This window comes from Solea solea, chromosome 1 (assembly GCF_958295425.1).
Source record: "Solea solea chromosome 1, fSolSol10.1, whole genome shotgun sequence".
NCBI lineage: Eukaryota > Metazoa > Chordata > Actinopteri > Pleuronectiformes > Soleidae > Solea > Solea solea.
The window spans coordinates 32213360-32232822 of record NC_081134.1 but is presented as its reverse complement, the minus strand read 5'-3'; the positions used below and the strand labels follow the sequence as shown (position 1 = coordinate 32232822).

General features: G+C 41.4%; 2 protein-coding genes across 6 annotated transcripts; one reads left to right on the top strand and one right to left on the bottom strand.

The window, feature by feature from the left end:
• Positions 1–4288: 4288 nt before the first annotated feature.
• Positions 4289–12665, bottom strand: armc1 (armadillo repeat containing 1). Of its 3 annotated transcripts, none has more exons than XM_058632177.1 (7): positions 12310–12665; positions 11155–11366; positions 9440–9531; positions 8014–8206; positions 7430–7546; positions 7070–7144; positions 4289–6568 (listed from the first exon to the last, which is right to left on the bottom strand). In XM_058632177.1, the coding sequence occupies exons 2-7, from the start codon at positions 11314–11316 to the stop codon at positions 6377–6379; spliced, it is 831 nt and encodes a 276-aa protein (XP_058488160.1). In that variant the 5' UTR covers positions 11317–11366; positions 12310–12665; the 3' UTR covers positions 4289–6376. The 3 variants fall into 3 exon arrangements, with proteins under 3 accessions (XP_058488160.1, XP_058488178.1, XP_058488169.1); XM_058632195.1 differs by lacking the exon at positions 12310–12665 and adding an exon at positions 12154–12272; XM_058632186.1 differs by lacking the exon at positions 12310–12665 and adding an exon at positions 12038–12131.
• Positions 12666–12876: 211 nt separating this feature from the next.
• Positions 12877–18269, top strand: mtfr1 (mitochondrial fission regulator 1). Of its 3 annotated transcripts, none has more exons than XM_058632166.1 (9): positions 12877–13012; positions 13885–13962; positions 14330–14438; positions 14653–14751; positions 15386–15534; positions 15830–16065; positions 16165–16423; positions 16829–17012; positions 17106–18269. In XM_058632166.1, the coding sequence occupies exons 3-9, from the start codon at positions 14403–14405 to the stop codon at positions 17151–17153; spliced, it is 1011 nt and encodes a 336-aa protein (XP_058488149.1). In that variant the 5' UTR covers positions 12877–13012; positions 13885–13962; positions 14330–14402; the 3' UTR covers positions 17154–18269. The 3 variants fall into 3 exon arrangements, with proteins under 3 accessions (XP_058488149.1, XP_058488134.1, XP_058488142.1); XM_058632151.1 differs by having other exon boundaries at positions 15827–16065; XM_058632159.1 differs by lacking the exon at positions 13885–13962 and having other exon boundaries at positions 15827–16065.
• The last annotated feature ends 1194 nt before the right edge of the window (positions 18270–19463 follow it).

Sequence of the window (19463 nt, the reverse complement as noted above, 5' to 3'; positions counted from 1 at the left end):
GGGGGACAATAATGAGCTATGGCCACAATTATAATCTGCCTCTCTCTGTGTGTGTGTGTGTGTGTGTATCTCATCCAACATGCAGCATGCTGATGTTGATGCTGCAGGAGGAGGAGTACAGAAAAACATACACACCATTTAATCCTATCAGTGGGGTATGTAAGAGTAGGGCCACATGTAATAAAATAAAAATTGAAATAAAGAAAAAAAACAGCAATAATTTAGAGAATAAAGTCAGAATTCTGAGGGAAAAAAAATCTAAGATTAAATTCAGAATTAATTAATAATCTCAGCATTTTAGAAGGAAAGTCAGAGATTAACTTCACTTTCCTTCTAAACTGCTGAGATAATATTCCCATCCATCACAGTTTTACAGCAGCTATACTACAGCAAATTAAAACCTACAGTAACGTTTACACTGTGATATAATTAACCTTTAAAATGTTGCTCTCATGCACAATTGATATACAGTACACATCATGATATTTCATACTAAATTAGAACTTTAAATTGGGGGCGGGATTAGGACTTTAATGTTACATACATGGAGAGAAAAATAAATATTGACCTTGATCATGCAGCTCTAATGTTAGTGTTTACATGCACAATACTGATGTATATTTATAGTAACACGTCCTTTCAGTGTGGAATTATATGTTGTTGTTATTAATCCTTTTCATCATGAATAATCTCTACAGTGTTTGCTAATATTTGAACATATACTGAGCCACTAAAAAACATCCTTTGAGTGAATGTTTGACCAAAAGTTTTTTACTTTTAACATCTTATCACAGTTACAACCACAGGACAGACGATTAAACACCTTTATGGGTGACTTAAAACAGTTTATAGCTGCAGGATTGATGGCCCAGTCCAAAAGTGATCTGAACTGCAAACCTGGCAACCCACAACTTGCTTTTCACTAAGGTGTGAACGTAAATGATCTGTTGTAAAGTAAAAGTAAAGTAGAGTTTTATTATGTACAAACATTGCGTACAACCAGGGGGCCACCAAGAGCAGCTAAAAAATTAAAATAAAAATCTCATTAATATATATTAAGCTCATTAAAATCTGAAATATTGTTATGTAGCTGTATATAAAGATGATGACATGATGAATTAATACAATATTTTAGTTGAGCAATGAATCATAATTAATGAAAGGCTTTTGTCGCTGAATCTGGGGCTTTATGAGGTCGTCCATGAAGCTCTTGAGACAAGTTCAAGTGCAATTTTCAGAGTGGTGTGATTGCTGTGCTCACATGACAGAACACGTGACGGTGACACAGGGTCACGTACTGCACCCCCTGTCTTATCTAGGGATGGGAATCGGTATCGGTATGCCTCACCATGCACAGACTGTAAAAAGGTAAATAAAAAAATCAGCAAGAAGCATTTTAGCCGTGTCATGATTGGGCTGTTTCTTACAACATTATTTGTGACACACATGGAAAATTAAGTCTTTGAAATGACTTGGAATAAATGTGTTGTTAACAGCTACATAGTACATAAATTAGGGGTGTCAAACGTAAGGCTCGTGGGCCAGAACTGGCCCGCCAGGTCCGATCTGGCCGGCAGGATGAATTTGTTAAACAAATTTAAAATTTGGTAAAAAATACTATATTTTTCACTTCCATATACCCGTGCCTTAATGCTTGTGCCTTTATAGATCCAGTGTGATGTGTACATCGGTAAATTTAGGCATAATATTGTTGAAATTGCACTGCAAGAAATGTCATGTCTTGTAAAAAGATACTTGATTAAATGTAAGTTCTTGTTGTTCATAGGTTATTATGCTATTACTAGTCCGGCCCATTTGAGCTCCAATTGTGCTGTATGTGGAGCCTGAACTAAAATGAGTTTGAAACACTGTGTCATAAATGGTCTTCAATGACTGTATCGGAATAAAATCGGTATTGGTATCAGACACAAAAAAGTGGTATCATCCTGTACCTAGTAGGTTGTTGGTTGGTCGTTGCATTCCATGAGTTCTGCCACATGCTGTATTCCTCTTTTTCCCTTCTCCCACTCTCTCTCTCTGAAGAAGCACTATTGTTTTCATTGCTGCCGTCACTCTGAAACACTTTAAGGGAGATTTTTTTGGGTCTGCGTCTCTGAATATTTCACACTCAGCAACTACTCATCATGTGCCGACTAGTCGCGTTTTGCAAAACTTGTTGGCAAGTGGATTATTGAGCTGAAAATGGTGAGTAAAAAAAAAAAAACCCAACCCACTCCCCCTTTTCCCCAAGGTCCTCAAAGTCCCTTGAAGCGCCTCCACACGCGCACACATGATCATGTCTGTCTGTGATCTGTGGACTGTGTAACTTAATACTCAGTGTCTTTACCCAGCTCCCTGTGGAGCAGGTATTACACGAGCAAATTGGATGCTCAAACAGTCAGCCCGTGACCTTGCCTCATCCCGGATGTTGACCCCCGTATAAAGAGAGACATTACATCTCGTTACACAACAACACAGTGGCGGCGCTTTGTTCCAGATAGAGAAAAATGTCTCAATTAAATCTTCGCCCACCCACCCCCCCGGTCGGAGAGTTATCGCTGCCCCCGGTAGCGCTGATCGCCACACTCACACATCCTCAAAAGTTATTTGACATAAATTGCTGGAGTCATATCATTTCCCGCCACACTCGGAGCAGGATTTACGGCTGATCCCATTGACTGGGAGCTGAACCTCCAATAAAATTCCTCATGAGCCTGTGTGTGTGTGTTGGGGGGGGGGGGGGCAGTGAGATGCACCTATCTCACTGCACACATTAACCATGCAAACACACACAGCACATGCACATATATGCAACTATAGGCAGATATGGCACACTGTAGATGAGAACAAGACTGAGTCTGATTGTATTTTATCTGACGAGGGGGTGAGACTGTGAAGAGGCTTATCCAAACAACTCAAACGTGGAGGGAAAGTGAAATTATCTGTGGCTTTAATAATGAGAGGCGAGCGGCTCTTCATGGTCAATAGAGGTGGAGGAGCGTCAGGAGAAGTCGTGTCATTAAGAGGCAGCATATGAACCTTTGAGGAAAAATCATTTGGAGCTGAAAATGACTTAATATCAGTGCTCAGCCATAGTGGGGAAAGGTGCACGCTCTATATTAACTACTAAAAACAACCTTATGGCTACATTAGTGATATTACATTCCGAGGTGAACCAAAAGTTAATGTTCAAAGCAGCCAAATGGAAAATGTGGCTTCAGCACAGCCGTTGGTTTAGACATCTCATGTCGTCTAACTACTAGTGTATTTCAAAATCTGGACCTCTGGACGCTCGCGTCTCCGCTTTTGTTTGGCTTACTGTCTCTCTCTAGTGGTCGTGTGTAGAAAAAGAGCAAGCTCTCGGGTCACAGGCAGCTGCCGACTGTGGATTTTAGTCATGGTTGACATTTGTGCAGGCTGCCTGTGGCACCTGACACGCAAAACATCACTACCACCCACCCCCTAAAAAACAGTGAGATACCCAGTGAATCTGCTGTGGTGAACAAATTTTACAGAATTATATAAAATGATGAAAACTTACAAAAAGACTGGTCTGACCACTGATCCAGGTGACAAATATCCATCCATGCATCTTCTACTGCTTCATCCTCCACAAGAGGCTCTGGGGGGGGGGGGGGGGGTCACACGCTGGACAGGTCACAAGTCCATCACAGGGACACATATAGAGACACCATGTGACAAATACATGACATTGAATGAATACTTTTGCAAATAAATGGGATAATATCACTGATCTGAACCATTCCATATATGCCCTCCACCCCCGTTTATATCTAATGCGACAGTTTCATTAGAAAAGTCTGAAAAACTTCACATCATTTTGTCAAAAAATCAACTAGAGCTGCTGGATACAACGAGGCAGTGAAGGCCTCCTCTCCAGTTTGGTACAGAGATTCGGCAGCGGCAGTGGCAGCAGCAGTGGCTGCAGGGCCTCCAGCTGCTGCTGGCTGCCGCTGCTGCCTCTGCTTGCCTACCAGCACCACAGCTGGGGGAGGAGGTGGTGGTGGTCAGGCTGCAGGATTTGCCCTGGGGCACCACACTTATGCACCAGTACAGAAAACTGAAATCCTCCCCCCACTCTCTCTCTCTCCCCCCCATCTACCAAGAGGTTTGCTGCCCTCAGCAATCTGATTTGACAAAGTGAGGTCTGGAGGAACTGGTGTGATAACTACACACGACACAATCAGACTATCCTGAGAAGATAAAAAAAAAATAGTAGGTAAATGTTAAAGAATAAAAAGAAAAAAAAAAAAAAGCACTGGACACATTGTGATGTTTATAGTTGTTTGCTTTAAGAGTGTATGGGAATCTACAGTTTGAAGATCTGCATAACAGTACATTATATTACATTTGATTGACTAGATTAAGTCTGCACGTGGACTTGGTTTGGGGGTGTTTTTTGTCAGACGCGTCAAATCCAACAGTAAAGGGACATTTACACTTTGTTCAACATATGAGGACAGTTCAAAGTTCAAAGAACACACATTTTCAAGTAAGTCTTTCTTTGTTGTATGAGCGCAGAGGAGACACCACATATGAACATAAAGACACATTTAGAAATCAATGCTTTCGTAAAATAAACAGATCGTGTTTTTTTTTTTTAAATACTGATGAACTAGAATTTTCAACTAATACTTTTTAATTCAAAAGATTAATTTGAAGGATGCTGTCCAGCTAGAGCCACTGCACATGATGCCAAAAAAGATTATTGCTTTTCCAGAGAACAGCACCATCAATCCCATCTCATCAGTTTGACCTTTACAGACATGACAGACGTCTCCGCACCATCGAAACAATAAAACTCACCTGGTCAGCATTGTGTTTAACTGTTAATGACAATCATGCGAGTCAGAGGACATAATTAAAAAGCAGTGTGAGTCACAGGACAGTACAGGCGAAAAAAAAGAGAGGGGAAAATACTCAAACAGATTATTACAAAAACTGAAGAAGAAAAAAAAGAAGGAAAAACTTCCTCTGCCCAAGACGCAGGCAGCATTTACAAAATGTACACAACCACGCCTTTGTTACAGGAAGCTGCGACTGCTCATATGACTGCGTCGGTGAGTCATCTTGACGCGTAGGTGTGTGGGCACCAATAACTATCTTTGCTTTAAAAGACACTGCTGGCTAAACTGAAAACTGAGCTGAACAGAGCAGGCGGGTCTGCAATACTGTAAAAACATCGGGTTCACAAGCAGGTTTGTCTTCTTCATGCTTACGGATGTAGAGCTTTAACTAAAACTACACATGGCCTTAATGCTAATGATGTGAGATGTGACACTGAGAGCAGAGAGGTAGCTTTAAAATCTGTGCAATTAACACGAGAAGGAGGAGCTGTCAGTCAATTAACCACCACTGCAGAACTCATATTTTGACGTTTGATGAGCCAAAAGCAACATCAGGGGAGTCCTGACTTGTAACAACTCAGTGAGCATGAATAAATAAGCCAGCGAGCCAATCGGATCCTTTTTTCCAGTATACAACTTACAGCCTTATACATGTGAGCCAGAGGCTGAACGGGCTGCAGCCTCCTCTCGCTGGTGTCAGTTTCACCATTTTCTACTGAAGTGACGTCCCTAAGTGAGCAAAAGCTGGGGGAGGCCCGGCTGCTGCCTTGAGAAGCACACTACATGAAACATACTCTGAGCTCTCAAATCATTTGTCTGAATTGATGAATAAATAATAGTTACAGAGAAATGTCAAAAAAGGCGCACACACACACACACACACACACACACACAAATCACAAGTGTAGGCATCAGGAAAAATTGGCACAAAAATCATAGCCTGTTAAAAAAAATTATCTGTAAAGAGACGGGGGGGCTTAATTAGATTCAAAAATGTGAAGAAAAAAAATAAATAAAAGAACAATGATTGGGAAACATACCAGAAGGAAAGCAGCCAAAATTATATAAAACTAAAAAAGTCCCAATTCTTAAACGTACACAAAACCAGCCGAAGAATATTGAAATGTGCCTGCCACATGTCAAAACCTTCAACACAGCCATACACATTTTCAGAATGTTATTTGGTTTCCGGCTGAAGTCCGCTGGCTATGCTTTGTGAGATACAAATGCATTTAGTATATTGTTGTACACACACACAGCCTGTAGTGAGGTTTATAGCACAATATATATTCGCAATTTATTGCGGGATTTACTGGGCGGGCGGGCGGTCCAGCACGTGTGGCTGGGTTCTATGTGCTTCGCAGAGGGGCCTCTAGATTAAGTGTAGGGCTGAGAGGAAGGATTTAGTCCGGGACTAGGCTGAGAGATGCTGAGGCTGCAGTTGGATGGGACCTTCGGGAGAAAAACGGGGACCAGAGGGTATGAACATTGGGAGGGAGGTGGGGGGGTCACCAGTAAAAGGAGCGGGTCAGGAAGTTAGCAGCCGTGCCAAGCCATCCCGCGCCGTCTGCAATAGAGCCTACACGTGTGACGGCCTTGTCCTGCTCCTGTGAAGGACTCTCCTCCTCCGGCAGGTAGTCCGGAATGTCCGTGTTCTCCTCCACCAGCTCTGCCGAGTCTTCTTGGAATGGCACAATCCGCTGCACAAAAGGATAAAAAAACAACAAATTTATGGGGAATAAATTCTGCTTTTGTCCAAAGCACGTGTTCATAAAATTCTGAGGTTCATGTCAAACACTGTTTGTGCGGAACACAGAACCAAATATCATCATGATCATCTGGAATCAGAATACATAACTGAGTCAGGTCTGACCCCTGCTGGCCACTATGCATATGACTAGTGCAACATTTTGGCAATTACTTTCAGATCAACAATTATTTTTAAGATTTATCAGACAACAAATACTTTTAAATCTACAAAATACAGCTTCACTGCACAGCTCAGTATGTGTGGAAACGGTCATGAGCCCACAGGCTGAGGCAGAGATGTGACCATCTAATCATGTCAGTGTAAATAAGCCTCTGCCACAGGCAGGAGGGCAACACTTTGTACACATATAGAGAACATCCAACATAGGACCCATTAGTGGACTGGAAATAAATGAAGTCTTTGAGCAGCGGTTACAGTTCTACAATCTCACCTCTCCTCCATTTTCAGTCTTGACCACCTGCTGAGCCTTCATGACTTTGGTGGAGTTGATTGCTGTACCCAGAGCCTGTGAGAACAACAGATATGTCCGTCTTCATCTCAAACATGCATACTTACAACAGCACATTTGCATCCATTTTAGGCAAAACGAGATTATTCGTGATTAAAATGTGACAAATATAAGGTTCTAAAAACTTTTGAAGTAACTCAAAGGAGTAACTCAACAATTAGACAGAGGCAGAGTTTATTGTATACATTGAAACGGGACACATGGAAACAATTGATTATCATATGCTGGGGAATTGTCTATCCCCAACCTGCTGGGTGGTTGTGTATACTGACGCACACGTACCTCGGCTTTAAGGTCAGAGCGGATCCTGACGACACATCTCTTGACAGCCATCTGGAAGGTGAAGCTGATGACCCCTCGGATCTTCAGCAGGGCCTCCTCACACAGACTCCTTCGAGTCTGATGAGCAGGGATAAAAAAAAAAAAAGGCCAACATGCCATATGTTCAGAAACAACTGTGGCTTAAAATGGATCATTATACAGTGTGAGACTTCAAATGTAGATGACGCTGAATGAGTTTCAGTTGAATCTGGCCACATTGTAAAACATTTTGTTGCTCCATAGAAATGAGTATAAAGCAGTTTACCAGCTGCCACATGGTGTGTGTTTCTGCTGTAGTGATAGTGATGCAGCCCACCAGAGGCCGTCTGTCTGCTGTAATGTAATCTGGCTAGGTGCAGGCTTCCTGCAGAGCAGCATTCAGGTTCAATCTCAACGTCCTGCTGTTCAATGGCTGACATTTACATCCTAACCACTCCACCCTTCCAGCCCTGTGCATCGCTAACATGCACTGTGATTATGACAGCGACAAACATGATGCCCCCCCCCCCCCCCCCCCAAAAAGACTTTCTAGAGTGCAAACTTACGGAGTCGTCCAGTCCATCGATGTGCAACACCACCGTTTTGGCTCTCTTGTTGTTGGAGCCCAGGAAGAAGTGGGCTTTACGTCGGCAGGAGGCGGCAGCTGCTTCTGCCTGTGCAGCCTCCTCTTTACCAGCTGATTGGAGAATTTCATAGATCTCAGAGGCCAGAAGTTTGGTCTCGCCAGGTGATGTACTCCTAAAATTAAATGGATGAGAAGATCAGCTGAGAGAAGACATGTAGTCATAGTGTATCATGATGCCTAAATGTAACTCATTAAGCTCCGAAGAGTGTGGCGGTGTCCAAAATGTACCAATGCGACCTACGCATACATTTCAGAATTTTACTGTTCATCTAGCAAAAAAATCCATAACAGAGCCTATTTTAGTGGGCTGTTGTTTGCCCTGCAGAAAGCCACATGAGGTCAGCTGTAATGTCAGGGATTCCCCTGCAGGCTTTATTGCTTTACATGTCAACGCCCTCACCCTCTCTCTATAGTAACCATATACAACATCCACTGTCTAGCATGGCATTCCTCTGGGAGCCTGGTGCTTTGTGGCACTTAACAACACACTCTGACTCTGTGGAAGCCTGTCAGCAGAGCAAACACTCTCCTCAACCGATTTATCTCATGATCATGGCTTGACATACTTAATAGCTATTTCTTGAGGCTAAGATTGTGATAAAATGAAAGAATAATAGGGGCAGTCACACCTGTTTTGTGCAACTGTGCTACATTCCCCTGACAGCTATGTGTTTCTTCACTCTGTCCAGCTAACATCGACCTCTACTCAAAGTCAGACTGACTGGATTGTGGAGTACAAAGAGCTGCTGCTGTCACTGTAGGGCATCTCTTGATCCAACCCCCGACTAGCTGAAGTGACTGCTTTTCTCTGAGGTGATCAAGAGCTACCCTGCAGGAAGAGAGGGGGGGGAACAAAATCATGCAAGCTACAGTCAGCCACTTCAACATAGATCTCATCCTATCAGGGCACTAATGATGAACAGCAAACGTTTTGCACAACTGCTGCTGACCCTCTGGTAAAAGCCAGTGATCTGAAGCGCAACACGTCTTCACCCTGGACATCTCACCAACACTCGAAGTGACTACAATGTGTTTATGTTTTCAGAAAACACAGCACAAATAACATAGAAACAACAAAGAGAGTGAAACTAAATAACAAAGAAAGATGCTTAGAATAAATTATATGCACAAAGTCAACCACAAAGCAAAACCAGAAACAGCAATTTAACAAGTTACAATCTTTTTTCTAAAATCGGCTTTGATCAGATTCATCTGGACATGACATTTTCTGGCTTTGGAAGAATTTGCAGACAGGCACACATTGTCCACTGTCAAATAAAAGAAATCCTCAGGTATGATAGCAAGTAAAGTGTGCATGGGTGTATGTGTGATGTGGTGACACTTGCTTCTGCATGACATTCTGCAAACTCAGCATCATGCCCAGTTCGTCCTTCATCTTCTCTCTGTTGGCTCGACATTCTGCCAGGTAGCGCACGGCCTGCAAGGGAAAGGGCATACATTATCTGTCCAGCAGTTAAAAAAAAATAAAAATAATGGACCCTCTGAGATGTAACACAAAGCACTTTTAAAATGGGTGCACATGTGCAGTGGTAAGTAAAGTATTACGTAACCAATATAAATACACGTGCACTGACCCTGTGTTTACACTACCATCAAAGAGCAGCTCTTACATAAAGCCACTTGAAAGTATGCTTGCACAACAAGTCATGTACTGTGAAAAAATTGTGGTGGAAGTGGCGTCAGGCTGCTGTACCAAGAGTGTGTCACAAAACATAATGTCGACAGCAGGTGTCACCACTGGACAGGTCATTACCTCTACCGCGGAGGTTGTTTTTGGGGCAAACTGTCTACCTGTTAAATGGTATAAATAATTATTATTTTATAATAATTAATGACACAAGTAATTTCCATGAAATGATGTGGAGGAGTGGACCATGGTCTGAGGAAAAAACAGTACATTTTTAGATTGGGTAGATACAGGAAGTAAATTCAAATTTTTTTAAAACTCATCAGGGCAGGGTGTTCTAAGTGTTAGTGGGAGCATGTGGTCACAGAACACTTTCTAAAATATAGACATGGCTGTTTTAATACAAACATGCATGTGGCTCAGTAAATGAAACTTGCTCCAACATTTGTGACTTGTAGGAGGTAAAAAGAAAACTTTTAATATACATAACCAGTAGACTCACTTAGATGAACCAACTGAACCCAATAACGAAGGTTATGTTTAACTTGCAGAGCCTTATGTCCCACATTGTAAACAAAAACAAATTAAAAACATTTTATTATCAATGAAAATATAACCTTTCAAAATCACCGGCAGAGAAAAAATAAATAAACTTCATATGAACCCAAAAGGCTGATTTTGTAGTGAAAAAGCACATTTTCATTACAATTTTAGCTAGTTTCATAAATGCACAATTCAGATTGAGTTAGTTATGTTTTTGGGGGGGGTTTTAAACTCTAGTTTTAGTTTTATTTCAGTTAACGAAAATATTTTTTCAATTTTAGTTTTCGTTAAAACTATAATAACCTTGGTGCTTGTCTGGAGCTGAGTTGACTATTCTACCAAAATAAAAGTGATATCCTGATCTGCTCTAGACATATAAGCAAAAATATTTACAAAACAAATTTACAGTGTTCTCTATTTTTTATTGTAAGACCAAAAAACTCTTGAAAGCTATCTTTATTGCCTCCGCCAAGGAGGTTATGCCGTTTGTCTGTTTGTGCGCAGCATAAATGATGAGGTAAAGAGTGGATATTGATGACATTTTCTAGGGATGCAATTTATAGCCCAAGGAAGACATTTTTAGATTTTGGTGGTGATCCAGACCCACATTTTCTCAAGCAGATGATAACCTAGGAAGATAATGGACTGCACTGTGGGGAACTGAGTAGTTTGTTTATTGTCCGCTTGGGGAATTTCATTCTCACAGTGTCTGTACATTTGCATGTCTCACTTTGCGAAAGTCACAGCAGAAACCACATGAAATCGGATCTGACACAAAAGAAAAACACAACATTACATTAGAGTAGCCTCCAAAGCGGTGTACACACTTTGAGCACTTTCTCTAGTATTGACATAATGAATGCTGCTTACCAGTAACGCAGAGTACACGACCTGTGGGTTGGGATGGTCCAAGAACAGGATGAGACCTGGCAGACAGCCTTGGTCTTCTACTATCGCTCTCCGGTTGAGGGGGTCTGCTGCAAGATCGCGCAGCTGGTTCACCACGGTCAGGGCATCCAGCTCTGCACTCATGGTGCCTCTTGTCTTGATGCCAAGCACATCAACCCAACCTCTTCACTCAACTGAAAGGAGAAAGCAAATCAGAGTTTGCTTAACATTAAGGTGATCATTTGCGGCTGTATGTACACATACTTAAACATACCACATTGTGTACATAGTGTACAGGATGAACACAATTAAATTATATTGTCCTGTATTGAACTGAAATAGTAATTTTTCAGTATGACACTTAAGTAATGGCAACCACATTTTTCATTATTAGTTTTAGTTTAAATTAAGGCTACAAGGGTTTGTTAATGTCTTCCGCAGAAATAAACATAGTATAAAGCCAATGAAATTCTTGTTTTTGAATCATGAGCTACCAACAAAACAACTAGTTTTGATATTATACCTGATTGGTGTATATTATAATTAAGACTGCAGCTTTTCAATGCTTAACCAAACACACGTTTCAGTTAAAACGTCTGTCACAAGTTCAGTGAAAACAACACCAAGACATTTAATTTGCATAAAACTTGAGACAAAAACATTTTTGACGTCTAAGAAGCAGGAACCAGAAAATGTATTTCCTTATCTGAATGACGAGAAAACTGCTGACAAATGAATCAATGTGAATCAGGGGGAATACAACCACACATGTTTATATTACTTTAAAACATGTTAATGCAAAAACATTATGTTACAAAATGTAAAATTATGTGCGTGGGACACTAGGAAACCTCTACTCAATTACCTTGAGTGACTTTTTGCTCAGTTGGTGAAAGTTTCTGAAGGATTTATATCAACAACAAACCCCTGAATTGACTCTACCCAATGCCAATTCTCGCTGAATAGTTTACTGTAACTTACTGATTAGACCATTCCTCTCACACGAGTGACGTGTTCGGTGGGCAACATGTAACAAATTCTGCCGTTTAAACCCAACACGACCACAAGTGATTCCCAGAACCCAAAACACAAACACCCGTTTCTGACAAAGACACTTTCCACGACCCCCAACCTCACCTTAAATCACGCCCTGTGACACGGAGGGGATTCGGCAGCTACGCTAAGCTAAGCTAGGCTAGGCTATGCTAGCCGACGTTAGTTGACAATGACAGCAAACAATGTCAGCAAACAATGTCAGTTTGTTTAAAAACGTCCGTTACAAGAGATGAGACAACGACGTAGCAACAGGCGGTTAAATGTCGACGACACCTTCGCAAAAACAAGACTGACAAAACCAATTTCAGTGTTGCGGGGCCTTCGTCGCTTCCATCACTTCGGTTCTTTAGCTACTAGCAGCAGAAGCTGAGCTCGGTGTTTGGGTTTTTTGGGTACGTCGATTGGCGCGGTTGTTTTGTGTATAAGGGCGTCCCGGTTTTCCCATAAGGATCACAGCGATTCATGTCGGACACAGCTACCGCCGGGACATGTGGAGAAATATAACGAACACACACACAAGATTCCTTACCCGTGATTGGACAATGTAGTTCGATCGACAGCTTCACAACCCAATCATGAGACGGTTTTGATTTACAAAGTCCGGGCGTGTTTGGTTTTACTTTCTGTCACTCACGTTGAAAAACCAATGACGATTCTTACGTGGCACAACTATTCACCGTGTCATTGGCTCCAAGTGTTCTTCTTCCCCCCGCACTCGCAGTGGAAATTCAACAAGGTGGAAACATTCCCGAAAGTTAGTAGCTCGACTCCAACCACTTGCTCGGTAAGTTTGAGTGTCAAAGTCACACACACGTTCACTTACGGTGTTCTTTTAATCGGATTGTGTGTTCATGTAAATACATAATGTAGTCGGGTTTCCCTTGTTAGTCAAATTTTCATAAAGGTATGTGCGGCGGGTGTAAGTTGGCTGTCGATGTTAGCATCAGTTAGCCACACTGTCCGCTAGTAATTTAGCTCCATACGGTTTGTACCTAATTCAGTTAATTTGAGTCACATGTACTACTGTGATAAACTCAGTACAAGAGTAAAAGCACGACAGAAATGTCAACAGTACATGACAGCAGTGCTGAGTCACATCACATCTGGATGTGCTACAGATGTTTCCACTCAAACAGTCAGATCTTCATCCCATTACATGTTTTTCTTCATGGAGATCAGAGACATTCTCATGATCTGTGGAGATGTTTTTAAAAAAGTCAGCATGCGGAGACTTACTTTGGCCTACAATGACAGTATGAGGCTGCTGCTAAAAGCTCCAAGAAGCTATATATATATATATATATATATATATATATATATATACACATTGTGTGAACTGCACTGTTGTGTGATGAGTGATATAAATGTCATGACCGAAATAAATAATATCTTCAAAAATAAGACTGTATTGAACTAATACTGGTGTATACTCTATAATTTGTGATATGAGTATCAGACACAAAGTATCTGGACATCCCTAACTGTCACCTGTCAGATATTGGCTAATAACAGTTGAGGCTTACACAGAAAAGTATGTCATCCACGTATAATTCTAGGTTATCTTTGCTGGGTATAAGACAAGATGATCATTCAGACTGGTATTATCGCTGAACTGTAACCCTATCCTTGTAATGTTTTTTATTTTCCTTTTCACAGGCAGAAAATTTAGGATACTATCTACATTCATTTGGCTTGTATCTGTAAGCTTTGGTATCGTGGACCATGTATTGTAACGTAAGGCACCCTGTGATTTCCACCCCTAGTGCACATTTCCTCAATATTACATAATAAATAACTTTTTGGTCGTTTTAAAATGTTAGAAAACATTGTTTCAAAAACATGGAACTAATGTTGGGATTTGTTCTTGTAGCACTTCACTAGAACTGTATGTTGGCGAGTTGGGACAGTGTTTTCAAGTCACTCGTAAAATATTAACAGTGTTCTACATTCACAATTGTTCCACGAGTGGAAGCTGAGTGCTTTTTATCGCAATGCACTAACATTTTACATCATCTCACCCCTGGTCAGATAAAAGCTTTAAGCTGTTTGTGTGATCACTGTTGTTTTTAAGCTTTGTGTTGAAGTCTCTCTCTGGTTCTAGATGAGCGTCAGGTGATGATTCCCTTGGTGTACAGACATGTGCCCGTCTGCCCTTTAAAAACACATCAACAGAAATGAGTAACGACAATGAACAAACCGACATGGACCTGGTATGTGAGAGACTTAAATGTATGTATCTATAAATAATAATAATTGTGTCTTTTACTCAGAACAGGAACACTGCTGTCATTGTCAGGCTGTGATGTGACATCTGACATGTAGCAGCTGTGAACGAACATATTTTTTTGCTGTTTTCTCTCAAATGCAACGTGTGAAGTTGTCATTGATTTGATTACGTCTAATATGTTGTGTTTCATTGTGCAGGCTTCTGGAGCAGCCAAGCCCTACGGGTCCTCCAGGAGTATAGTGAGGAGAATAGCCAGTAGTCTTCCTCTTCAACCCTGCCCCAGGGTCCATTTTCAGGTGGATATTATAATCCTTATCCTTTCTGATGTAGTGCAAATTAGTCTTTGAAAACATCTTAAAGTCTGTCACCTGTGACACGGCCCTGTCTTCTCTCTTTCTCTGCTCGTCTTCCGCTGTCATGTGACGGCAAATCTCACCCCCTTTCCTCTTCAGCTTTTGTTTACCTTTCCTTGTCCAACTGTTATCATTTATGAACCATAAACAGAGCGAATGGAGTCATGAGAACAGAGAGAGATGTTTTTGATACATTTGTTCGTGCGTTTTAAACCGATAACAAATCAGCCTTTTGTGAAAGGTTAGAACTCAGTGGCGTGTTTTTTTTTTTTTTACCAGTCTGTCTTTTCTCTCCTGTTCTTTCAACTTTCTTCTCTCCTGTCTCAGGCCTCCCACTCTCTAGCTATGAGGAATGCAGTATGTCTGCTTTAGGTCAGTTTGTTCAGCAACCTTCAACAACCTTGCGTTGATAAAAGAGCTACTGTGCTAGGTGCACCTTTCATTACTAACAGCCCCTCCTTCCCCTACTAGATACTGTAACTGAATAATGCACTGCTATAATTCAGTTTTCGGAATGTTTTACTTATTTTTGGGGTCGTCAAAATGCTTACTGTGGCCGGTGTTTTTCTCTTGACAGCTTTATCCGTACGCTGAGAACGTCGGCGTCCTGTTTGGCTCCACGAGGCAGAAGTGTCAGGTGGCCTCTCTGGCTGACGTCGGCTGGATCGACAGGGAAGAGGAAGAGGAGGAGGATGAGGATGATGTAGACTACTTTGACAGGCCCAGGTAAGAGGAACAAGAGTCGGCTAAGTATTTTGTCAATTTAGGGTGTCCACTTAACCTAATCCCCATATTTGGACTGTGGAAGCCAGAGAACCCGGAGAAAACCCACACACACATGGGGGAGAACATGCAAACTCTATGTAGAAAGGCCCAATGAAATCAGATTATTCCAGATATTCCAACAATCACCTTAGCACCATAAGCAACTCTTGTTATGACATCTTCACGTGTCACATACCTGTGAGTTCCCCTTCATTCTGACCTTTTATTTTATTTTTTTACCGTCTTATTGAAGCAGGACAGGGATTCCACCAGGACTTGTGTTCCGTGCGCGTCAGCCTCATCCTCAGAGAAAATCCTTAACCCGCCAGAGTTCGCTGCCCAGCCTGCATCAGGTGGCCCCGGACCCCCAGGGGTCAACTGTCGTCAACGACGAGGCCTTTCAGAAGATCAGCGTGCTGGAGACGGAACTCGCCAAACTCAGAGCGCAGATAGCACAAATTGTGTTGGCTCAGGAGAAGAGCACACAGCCAGGTACTGGCTGCCCACTGCAGTAATACAATGTCTCCCCTAGATGGCAGCAGAATGTCATCTATTAAACTAATATTCCCCTTTTTCTTCATTTCAATATAGCTGCTACCACAGGGCCTCCTCCTCCTCCTGCACCCTGTGGCTCTCTGCCTCCCCCTCCACCACCACCACCACCTCCTCCTCCTCCTCCACTACCACCCCATAATCTCCAGCGGACATTCTCAGCCATTGATTTGATAAAAGAGCGCAAAGGCAAGAAAACGGAGGGCCAGACAGTTTTGGAATCAAAGGCAGCAGAATTCCCCAACATGCTCGATGTCCTGAAGGACATGAGTAAAGTCAAGTTGCGATCGGTCAAGAGGTAAGGCCTTCACAATACAAGACTTATATTAATATTTATAACTACTGTATATGAGAAGTGTTTTTTAAAGTCAGCAGAAGTGAAGTCAGTCGTTCATTTTACAGTAGAAAAGCTAAATATTGTAGATTATCTTGATTTTCATCTGTGTAACTTTTATACTAGTACTTTCTCCGCTTATTTTTTTTATGATGAAGAAAAGTTTGCTGCGACACAAGTATGCAAAAATATTGTGTTAATATATCAGATATTGGCCAAAAAAAGCCTAGTGTCTAAATATAACTGAGCCGTCGTCAGACAAATGTCCTAATCCCTGCTGTAAATGAAGACACGCTTGTTTACAACACAAATAAGTCGGCGTGTGATGATGGAGTTTTGCCCCTGCCCCTGTCGCCCGTGTGCTTTCAGTCGTCCAGGTGAAGGTGACGCCAAAGTCAAGTCCAGAGAGCCTGCAGATGCCGCCACGCTCATCGCCGAGGCCCTGAAGCGCAAGTTCGCTCACCGTTACCGACACAACAGTGGACAAGAAGACAAAGAAGACGAATTCACACTTCCCGTTCCGGACGCGAAGCCTCGAACCGAAACACCTCTGGTGAGAGATCGTCCTGTGGTTCGTTGGTGCAGTAAATCTAACATAGGTGTGTTTTCATGTACTTATTATGCATCTTGTGTTTTATCTTAACAGTTTGGTCAGCACATGTTGAAATCGACTGGAAAAAGGACACATCACTGAACTGTTCCCGGGACATTTAGAGTCTCTCATCAACACACTTTTGAACAGCTGCTCCTTCTGCGGAAGGAGACTCGTGTCGGGACGCTCTGCGTATGAAGTCGTCTCACAAGTGCTTCCATGTCTTTTTGCACTTTTCTAACATAGACTTCCTTCCTATTTTTAAGTGATTATGTTTTGTTCAACTGAATGTTTTCGCTTTGAGGTACACACACCTTTTCAATCTATTTTAAAGAGCAACACTACAGAATCTTTTAATGTGAGTTACATTATTCAGTCTTTTGTTCGTATTAAAGTCATTTGCACATCATAGGTGAGTCAGTTTCACATTCCAGTTTTGTTTTTTTGAATTGTTCTGTGAAAGAGTGGACGTTCCTCTCACACAGAAGAAGAAAGCGAGCACTTTCTTACGCGTGGGATATCGTGATGTCACGTTTGTATATGTATACGGACGTGTAGAGTAATTTATGTTTGGAATCCACATTTATTTGTGTGTGTGCGCTTTAAATACATCCGTTTTGTCTTATCTATCAATCATGTCCTAATCCGTTTATGTTTCTGTGTCAAGCAGCAGGTGTACGTTGTGTCATAGTTGTCAAGTCTTGCCGGGGCCTTTTACTGGTTCAAATACATCCCAGTTTTAGTTGTTTATAATTTATCTCCCTTGACCACAATCCATTTTTAAGAGCCAAAGACATTCCAGTGATGCTCTGTGCCTTTTACTGCCAAATTTGACCTTTTCATGTCCCTTTTTTGTATTGCCCTGGTTTCCCCACGACGCTTGGATGAGTGAGGGAAAGATACTGTAACTGTTAAGTTCATCTATTCAGGTTTCTTTATCAGTACCTTGTAAGATTTGCTTTTATCGCAAAACATCTTCAATCTTTACCGTAAAATAGTTGACCGATTGCACATTTGTTGCCTGTCCTGAACATTATTTATGTCAGTGAATTTGCTGCTTAAAGTCAACTTGTACTTGTGTTTTTTAAGGGAAGGTGGACTGTATGTCAGTAGTAATGGACTGATTTAAATCGATTATTCAGTTTTGTTGAAGAGTTGTCTTCCATGAAAATGTACTTGAATTGTCAAATCTAAATTAAAGTTTATGGTCAGTTCTTACTTTGTGTTTTTTTTTTTTAAAACATGACACTAACAATGTTGACATTCATTTCAAATAACTGCATTGTGTGTGAATGTCTATTATTAGTTAGGTTTTTATTCTTTTATGGAGTGAATAGTTGTTTTTTCTTTATTTTGTTTAAGTTGATTGGCCAAGTATCTACTAGATTTGTTGCCATTTTCAAAGCTTTTTCTCCAAGCATAATCTCTCCAGTTGGCACTGTTCTTCCCATTATTTCATTTAATTCCAGTTTTAATTGTCTTATATTGTGATGTTATGTGTTAGTGTGATCTTATATTGTGAGAAATACAGTCTCCACTGTTTAAATGTTCTGTTCTAATTCAAGCAAATTGAGTTTATACCTGCGTTTGCTGTATCCCAGAGGAACACACGATGTTCCTGGTAAGCTGTTTATGTCCAGAAATATTGTCCACTCCCTTTCAAAGAATTTTTTATAAAAGTTTGGGTCATTTAGCAATGATGTATTACATCTCCAGTTTCTGGTTGGTGGTGCGACGGCCTTTTTTAGTTATATTCAGGGAAAAGAGTGATAGGGTGAGTGTCGGTGATATCAGATAAAATTGAGCTGCTAATCAAAAAGAAGTCGACTCGTGAACAGTTGTGTACAGGTGAGAAGGTGTTTTCTTTGACAGCTGGATGATAGCAGCCATGTTGAGTGTTGTCTGCATGAGTGGAAAGTGAGGAGAAAAAGTGTGAAATAAGGAAAGGTCATCAACATTCGGGCCATATATGTTAGATATGCAGATGTCTGTGCTACTGATGAATAAGTTACCTTCTTCCCAGAGAAAACTGTTATCCCTCATGCTTTACGTGTTTATTTTCCTTCCGAGAGACGCCTCGTTTCCTCTGTGAGAAGCATTTTCAGTCACAAGCAGGGACACATGATGCTGACTCAACTACAGGGAGGAGAGGCTGCTCCAGGTCAATCCTCCAGGCAGGTTCTTTTGGAGGAGGGAGTAACCGAAGATTTGGGTGTTTTCCCCCATGACTCATCGGTGAAAACACTCGTCTTCTGCAAAATGGGATCAATCAAACATGGTTAACTTTTATAAGCCTTAAAATGTAACACCAAGCAACTTTTTTTTACCTTAAAATAACTACCTGCAAATAGTCTGCACTAGGTCACTGACCTGTGAAATTGGGGGGACAGCGCTTCTTTGATTCCCACTTTG

Excerpts from the sequence above, each read along its gene's own strand:
- mtfr1 (XM_058632159.1), top strand. The coding sequence starts at position 14,403 with ATGAGTAACGACAATGAACAAACCGACATGGACCTG. Across the intron at positions 16,066-16,164 it reads GGAGAAGAGCACACAGCCAG|CTGCTACCACAGGGCCTCCT; the intron begins GTACTGGCTGCC and ends ATTTCAATATAG. Across the intron at positions 16,424-16,828 it reads AAGTTGCGATCGGTCAAGAG|TCGTCCAGGTGAAGGTGACG; the intron begins GTAAGGCCTTCA and ends GTGTGCTTTCAG.
- armc1 (XM_058632177.1), bottom strand. The coding sequence starts at position 11,316 with ATGAGTGCAGAGCTGGATGCCCTGACCGTGGTGAACCAGCTGCGCGAT. Across the intron at positions 9,532-11,154 it reads TCGTGTACTCTGCGTTACTG|GCCGTGCGCTACCTGGCAGA; the intron begins GTAAGCAGCATT and ends TTTCCCTTGCAG. Across the intron at positions 7,547-8,013 it reads TCGATGGACTGGACGACTCC|ACTCGAAGGAGTCTGTGTGA; the intron begins GTAAGTTTGCAC and ends CCTGCTCATCAG.